This window comes from Propithecus coquereli, unplaced genomic scaffold, assembly GCF_000956105.1.
Source record: "Propithecus coquereli isolate 6110/MARCELLA unplaced genomic scaffold, Pcoq_1.0 Scaffold89, whole genome shotgun sequence".
NCBI classification, from domain to species: domain Eukaryota; kingdom Metazoa; phylum Chordata; class Mammalia; order Primates; family Indriidae; genus Propithecus; species Propithecus coquereli.
The window spans coordinates 2,576,146-2,584,512 of record NW_012155173.1 but is presented as its reverse complement, the minus strand read 5'-3'; the positions used below and the strand labels follow the sequence as shown (position 1 = coordinate 2,584,512).

The following is an 8,367-nucleotide window of genomic DNA, read 5'->3' as shown; positions in this document are numbered from 1 at the left end:
TCTCTTTAATGCCTAACAAAGGAATTGAGAGCTTTGATGGTGATCCCTTTATTCAAAAACGAGATGGTTAAAGTGTGTGCATCTATATATGTGTGTGTGTGTGTGTGTGTGTGTGTGTGTAGAAAAGAGTGAGAGAGGCAGTCTGGAGAGGTGGAAAGAGCACAGGATTTAGTCAGACAATCCTGTGTTTAAATCCTGGCTCTGCACCCTTTCAGATCTGAGACTTTGACCAGTGGATCCCCACTTGACCCTCTTCTCTCTTTAAAATGTGTGCATAGTATGTTGTATATTCACTCTACCACTTTTCTTTCTTTCTTTTTTTATTACACAGGGTCTTGCTCTGTCGCCCAGGCTAGACTGCAGTAGCCCAATCGTAGCTCACTGTAACCTCAAATTCCTGGGCTCAAGCAATCACCTGGCTAATTTCTAAATTTTTTTGTAGCGATTGGGTCTTGCTATGATACCCAGGCTGGTCTCAAACTCCTGGTCTCAAGCAATCCTCCCACTTTGGCCTCTCAAAGTGCTGGGATTATAGGCATGAACCACTGCATCCAGCCTCTATGACTTTTCATGTTTGTGAGTATGCTATCATACCTATTATTCATTTACGTAAGGCACATTTAATAAATAATACTTGTAATTATAAGTACTGCCATAGCTGAGGTTCCTACATGGTAGTAACTTTGGCTAGGAGAGATCAAAGAAGGACAAAGAGAAATCCTTCAGCCTTGAACAAATTTTTCCCCTTCCAGCTGCTTGTGGTTCCCAGATTGAAGTGGAATGGAAGGAAGAGGCATGGCAGTCCCTTCCAGCCACCCCTTCTGCCTGATCACATCTTCTGTAGGGCAACAACTCAGTGCACGCCCATGGTGCTTGCATCAGCCTTCCATGCACAATGTAAGGAATGATAACCTAGTCTTTTATTTTTTATATGATGCGTTTTAACTTATTTAGTGCTTTGGGGGCAAGTATGATGCATAAAAAGTGGGAGATGATACAGGCCTGGAAAGATATCTAGTTGCACTCTCCCTGATATGAAACATGGCCCTCCATATGTACTGTGTTAACGTATCTGTCCTTGGGAGCTTCTCTGGTTTGAGCCTCGGCTCAGCCACTTACCAACTGGGTGGTTGAACCTTTCTGAACCTCACTTTCCTCACTTATAAAATGGGAGTAATTCTCTACTATGAGGGAATCGTGTCCTGTTATATATTCAGTGCATCTCACTAGATCAACCTGGTCTCCTTTTAATTTTTATGTTATAAATACACCTACTAGAAATCTAGACTTTCCCGTTGGCCAGATATATTCCCCAGAGTTCAGGACCAATAACCACCAGATATGGTTATAGTATTTTTTTCCTCTGCCCTGGTGGCTCACCCTGGGCTTCAGGGGTAAGCCTTTTCCCCTAATGATTCTTCTACTGGAAGTTAATTATTTCAGTGCATTGCTTTGGAAAGCTCTATGTGAAGCATTTGTTACTTAAAAGTTTGAGACTCTCAAGCCCGTTCTATCTTTGTAACAGTGGACACATTTTCAGAAGAGCATGAGAACTCTTCTGAGTCTAAAAACTTAAAATTCTATAATTGATAATTTTGAACATCTTTAGGAGAAAATGTACAATCCATGACCAGACCCAAACATATTGAGAAAATAATTTATTTAATTTGTAAATCAGGAATTTTATTTTAAAAAAAAGTTTAACCATATATGATATCTTAAATTTGTCCATCGGGGATTTAAATTTAAATGAATTTGAAAAATCAAGAAATTTCCTCAAAAGTAAACATCAGCTCTTTTCTCTAAACTTTAGGATAGATCATTTCTTTGGTTCAGGACTTAAATCATTAAACTCTCCCTACTCCAAACTGGATCAAAAACAATTTGAGTAATACGGAAGCAAGATTCTTAACTGATGTGTGGGCTACTTTTTCTTTTTCAAAGCCGAATAACTTAAGATTTTTGTTTGTTTTGTTGGATGTGAGATTTTTTGGTAAGAATCGAAGAGTAGGAGGCACGGTGAAATGGTAGAGAAAAATGCAAGTTTCATTTTATCAAAGAAGCCCATTGCACTGTACATCAAGCTCATGTAATGGTTTTTCAAATAAGTTGCTTGAAAATGGAAACAAATGACCTAAACTGGAACACAAAATATAAATATTTGTACATATGTAAATTTTCCCTCCTGATTTGCCTTAAATAATATGTAGGATTCCATAGCTTCTCTTAGAGAAGGGAATTGAATGTTAAGCTCTTCAGTCCTGATTAGATCCCCCATTGCTATCCCTCATGCTTCTGTTATAAAATCAATTAACCATTTTGTCAAGTACATCTGATTGTTACACTTCCATAGTGCAGACGGAGCAGGGGAAAACGAGAGGTTGCTTGACAGGAGGGCTTTTTCTCCAGTCCACTCGTTGATGTCAGCCCTCCTAGTGGGCACATGATGTGCTGAGGAACCCTGAGGTTTAGACTAGCTAAATGGTGGAACTGTCAGATGACTGATTGTCCTCTGATGAGGCCCGGGTCCTGGCAACAGAAATCCTTGCAAGCCTTTCCAATCCACTTCAGGCCTTTGCCTTCTCTCACATCATCTACATCTCCTCACCAAGGACTGAAGATACAAGTTGCAGAGTCTGATAGACTGAATAGGCTTGGACAAAACATGAAGCATCTTCCATTCAAGTCCCTGCTCCACACTGCCTCCTATTCAGTGCCTGTGTCCATGATGTATTTAAGCACTGACCCCATGCCCAGTGTCCCTCCAGGGTGGCACCGGCACTGCCCCACAGTGATCAGCCCCTTTCTTCTACTCTCTCTTTGCTGTTTGATGGCAAACTCACATTGATCCTTTGTTTTCCCTTCACACTGAGCACCCACTGGCTTCTTTGGGTTCCCTGGGGCTCTGACCATGCGCCACCATGATATCTACTGGGAACTGCCACCAATCTTTCATACATAAGCCAAACAACATCCTGATAAGAAAAGGACATAGACGACAAACGGCCTGAAGCAGTATGCTGTTGAAGCCTTTTGAGGATGGCCAAGGTAAATGGTGTCCTTACTGAGGGTTCTCCTGCTGCAAAGCAATTTCATGTTGCTTTAGACCCATCAAAAATGGGAAGACACTGAAATCAAGGGGACAACTCCCCCAAACCATATCTTTTTGCCACACACTTCCCTTAGCACCCTTTTCTCCAGCACATTATCTGGCAAATATAGAATTTTTCTGGCATTTTCTTTGCCTGTGCCAAGTTCTTTTTGATTCAGCCGATAGTATTTCCCCTAAACCCAGAATAGATCAGAAATCACTGGGAATTTACATCTGATTGCCATAAATTCATTCTCCCATATTACAAGGCTCAAAGTTATAAGGAGGAATAGTATGTGTTTGTCATCTTGGTTTTGTTAGTATCTTTTTAAAGTTAAAATTAAGTGTTACTTTTCTGAGAAAGTAGCCAGAATAATACTCTCTCAAATTCAGAAATCTACTGGCACAATTTGAAGTCAAACATTATTTCTAACCAAATTATATTCTTTTGTCTGCCAAGATATCTTGACAATTTTAATATCTGAAGGCAGGCCTATGTGATAATCCCAGCAGTATTCTGGGGATAAGATTTTAGAGGGTTTGTTGAGAAGGAAATACTTATTTAGGTGGCTTTCATCATGCCACTGAGCTTCTATGTCATTTTTCTTGTCCTGGAGGATCCCCTTAAAGCACTCCCGAGTGATGTTGAGAACCTGAATGGGCGTTCCTCCAAAAATGGCTGCATGGTAATAAAAATCCCCCTCTCCGAATGGAATGTATGCTGCTGACTCTTTACGCCTCTCGTAGGTAAACTCATCAGGATCTGCCTTGTACCACCAGGCCTGTAGCTGAGCCACTGACTGGCCCAGGGTCTCTACCCCAAAATTGTCTTGGAAGACCTGGTCCACGTCCATGCAGAAGAGGAAATCAACCTCATGCTGGATGTGGGCCAAAATGTGCTCCCCAATGGTCTTCATGCGCATCATACTGATGTCCTGCCACCTCCTCTCAGGCTTGATCTCAAACACTTTGAAGGAACGCAGAGGACCCAGCTCTATCAAAGGCATCTTGGAGATGTCATCCAGCATGATGTAAAATATGACCTTGTGGCCAATCATGAAGTACCTATTAGCAGATGTTATGAACTCCTCCAAGTAATGCTCAATGTATCTGAAACAAAGAAGAAAGGGAAACATTTAACTTCTGGGATTCCTGTGGGAGACCACATGCTATCGTAATCATCTTGTCTGTATTTTACAGTTAGGAGGGGGACAATGTCTTCCTATCCCAGATGTGTGTTTTCATGTGGAGGGACATCTGTTAGTGTAACACTCTGGGCTTCTCTTCACCATTCAGTCACTCATTCCTGGTGGAGGTGGAATGTCTTATCTGACTGCCAATTTTGGAACAGCAGCTGGACATAGCCCTGTCCCTCCTATTCTCTTGCTCTTGGATGCCAGCCAGTCCAAGAGAGTATGTGTTCTTAACTGCTTTGGGCCTTGCAGGAAGCCTAGTGGTACAAGCTCTCTTCCCACATCCAAAGACCTGTAGTTCTAATGTTGCAGGTACCTGGGTGCCTAAGCCTTTCTAATTCTGTGGTTCAGTATTTAGGAGGCCCAGGGCCTGCAGATGTAAGGTATGTTCTCTACCAGCTTTCACTGTAACGAAGGCAGTATTTATTACCATCTGCCTTACTTACCCCTTTGTCTTATTTATCAATTGGTTCAGACTCTGGACAGTCAAAGCAGGTGCTAATTCTTGAGCCTCCCTCAAAAACCCCAATATAGCAGCACTGTTGCTGCTGCCAGACCAGACACAAGGAGGATGTGACCCTTGGGTCCACTGGGGATGCACTAACCCCAAACAGCAGCATTCTCTTACCCTCCTCTGTGATACAGAGAATGGGTTATGGGACATGAATCTCCTTTCATGTTACATAGTCATCCTTTCAGCTTCCCAATGGTCACCTAAAACACCAATCCATTGTCTACATACCATCATTATAAAATCCATGCAAATACTAGAGAAAACAACCTTTGATTTAACCTTATTTTAACTTTTTTCTTTGTTGTAAAGACTTTTTCTAAGAGAAGTTTTAGGTTCATAGAAAAATTGAGCCACAAGTTCAGAGAGTTCCCATATACTTCCTGCCCCCATACTTGTACAGCCCCCCGTCCCCTGCCATCAACATCTACACCAGAGTGGTACGTTTGTTACAGGTGATGAACCTACATTGATATCTCACTGTCAGCCAAAGTCCATAGTTTACATTAGGGTTCACTCTTGGTGGTGTACATTTTATGGGTTTTGATAAATGTATAATGGCATGTATCTACCATATAGTATCTATAGAATAGTTTCAATGCCCTAAAAATCTCTGTGCTCTACTTATTCATCCCTTCTTCCCCCCAAAAACCCCTCACAACCACTGATCTTTTACTATCTCCATAGTTTTGCCTTTTCTAGAATGTCATATGGTTAGAAGCATAAAGTATGTAGCATTTTCAATTTGGCTTCTTTTACTTAATCACGTGCATTTGAGATTTCTCCATGTCTTTTCATGGCTTGATAGCTCCTTTCTTTTTAGCACTGAATAATATTCCATTGTCTGAATGTACCACAGTTTACTTTTTCATTCACCTACTGAAGGACATCTTGGTTGCTTCTAAGTGTTGGCAATTATAAATAATGCTTCTATAAACATTTATGTGCAGATTTTTGTGTGGAGATCAATTTTTATCTCATTTGGGTAAATACCAAGGAGCACGATCGCTGGATCGTGTGGTAAGAATATGTTTAGTTTTGTAAGAAACTGTCAAATCGGGACGCGGGGAGCATTGCAGAGGGGAAGGGCATGCCGCTAATCCTCGCTTGGGTGAGGCAAAGACATAAAATGTAACCAAAAGGTTCGTACCCTCATAATATCCTGAAGTAAAAATAAAAAACAACAACAAAAAGAAACTGTCAAATTGGCTGTTTTGTAAGAAAATGCAAAGTGGCTGTTACCATTTTGCATTCCCACCAGCAATGAATAAGGGTTCCTGTTGCTCCACATCCTTGCCAGCGTTTGCTGTTGTCAGTGTTCTGAATTTTGGCCATTCTAATAGGTGTGGAGTAGTATTTTAACTATTTATCTATTCATCTGAAAAGCATTATATCGATGTCTCTTCTTCTGCAAGTCCAAATCACAGACTGTCTTGTGAAGCCATACTATGGAGATTATAGGGAAGAGGAAGAAGTCAGATGGCTTAATACAGCTCATCCAAACCCAAAACTCTTGTTTTGGACTAAATTTAATTTGCTGACCACAGTACTGGTCAATCAGGATGTTTTGTGAGTGATAATGACTGGTACTTTTTACTTTTTGTTGATGCTTGGATTCCTTTTCTTTGCTACGAAAATAAAGTGCGCTTTTATTATAATATTGGCATCTGGAAAGCCAAGGGTTTACAGTGTTGATTCTTTAAGAGGAGAGAATGTATCTGAACAATATAAAGAGGGACTTGGATATGACTATAGCTGGTGGTCAGAACATCCTTTGGTACTCTGGAAGTTTAAGAAAAACCTGTTGTGCCCTGAAGCTTGGGAAACAATGCTGGGGTGGGTGGGGGTGCTGAGGAGAGTCACTCTGAGGTTTAACATTGTTTGGAGATTAAAGCACTGTAGTTGGCTCCATGCATTGTTGCTTGAGAACAAAGCAAACATCACACCTCCTAAAAGTCCAAATCCACTTGTAGGGATTTACTGCTGCTGAGTACAAACAGTCCTCTCTTGCCTCAGAGCTGAGGGCACAGGGCACAGCCCTTTCACCAGGATGGGCAATTTACAGTTTAGTTCTGCAGAGTTGCAACTGGATGGTTGAAGCTGTTGTGGGGCAGTGGGCAACATTCTGTTCTTTTTGGAAACACCAGGATCAAATCAATCTGCAACGTGGCTGGCTTATCCCCTTTTGTACCAAAGGATTAGGTGAGCAGAGCATTGGCTCCCAACCCATACAGTGCAGATTCTTCTAGTAAAAATGTGAAAACTCCACAGTCACCCTTCACTATTAGAGATGCCACGTAGGCCCCTGGGATCAGCACATTCAGTGATGTCAGAACTTGATTAATGTTGTTAACAGCACGGGTGATGACTCCTGGGCTCTGGGTTGGGGAAGGTTATCTTTGGAGAACTTCAGATCTTCACAGAGCTCTCTTTTAGGTCCTATCTTGACAAAGCTCAAGCTCAGATCAACGGGAGCCTTCAACTCTTTGTATAAGGCAAGGGAATCAACTTTCCATGTGGCTTTTTCAAAAGAGGTACAGGTAGAAAGGCCCAGAGGACAGGAAAAAAAAAAAAATAGGAAAACTGAATTTTTCGGTTTTGTTTTTGGGAAAAAAAAAAAAATTGAAAAATTCTCCAAAAAAGCAAAATGGGTTCTATTTAACAACTAATATTACAGCTAGAACTTTCAAGTAAGAATGACTGCAGGTTTTTTTTTTTTTTTTAACAAATGTTCTGAAAAAGGAAATGGAAGCTGAAACTGGAACCTCTCCAACCTTCGGAAGAGGAAGTTCTGACCAGCCAAATAGCCCAGGGCCAAATCCTCCAGGAGGGATAAGGTAGGAGTGACCTGAAGAACCCACGGAAGAGTGGTCGTCTGTGTTCCAACATGGAAAACCACGGTGCTTAGGGCACTCTGTACCTAGGACTTGCAGTAAATCCTTCTGTCCTTGGTCCTGAGCCTTGAGAGCGTAGCAGAAAGAATGATGCACTCTGGGCTGTCTAGTAGCTGGCACTTGTAGAATTTCCAGAGGAAGCCAGGGAGCTCAGGAAGTGGGTGGTTGTGGGTACGCTGTTGACTCTGACCTCGGTGGATATAGTGGACATTTTTGCCTGTAGCTGGAGACCATCCCTCTGAGGTGGGAACGGGTAGACTCACCTACTACTGTTTTGCTCCCAGGCTTTTGGGGCTTCTGCCAAAAGGAGACTGAAATGTTCCCCCTTAAACAGTCTCCTATCTAATAACTCAGACAAGCCTCCATGAGTCCCGGGGTTCCCTCAAACATTTTGACAGTAGAACAAGAAAAAGTCAAGGACAATTTTATCAGTGACACCTACCTTCCGACAGCAAAAACTGTCAAGCCCACAGTAATTTTCTGTTTGGCGTAATAATTTTCTAGGATGGCTTTGTTGTAAGTGCCTTCCCACACAACTGGCGCTTTCCAGCTGGTCACTGTCACAACCTCTGGGCGTTTCCTGGTAATAAAACATAGAACACCCTGAATCAGAACAGCTTTGCTAAGGCAGGGCAGAGACTGTCCAAGGAAAAATGGGTCAGCTATGATCTGCAGTGA

At 41.9% G+C, this 8,367-nt stretch overlaps 1 protein-coding gene across 2 annotated transcripts in view; it reads right to left on the bottom strand.

Moving 5' to 3' along the window:
* Positions 1-1,944: 1,944 nt before the first annotated feature.
* LOC105826396 (N-acetyllactosaminide alpha-1,3-galactosyltransferase) overlaps positions 1,945-8,367 on the bottom strand; it is a 97,128-nt gene continuing 90,705 nt past the window's right edge. For both annotated transcript variants that reach the window (XM_012664373.1, XM_012664374.1), the window contains exons 6-7: positions 8,132-8,269; positions 1,945-4,201 (exon numbers count right to left, since the gene is read on the bottom strand). In XM_012664373.1, coding sequence (XP_012519827.1) covers positions 3,508-4,201; positions 8,132-8,269 — 832 coding nt within the window. In that variant the 3' untranslated portion in view covers positions 1,945-3,507. The remainder of the gene's footprint in view (positions 4,202-8,131; positions 8,270-8,367) is intronic.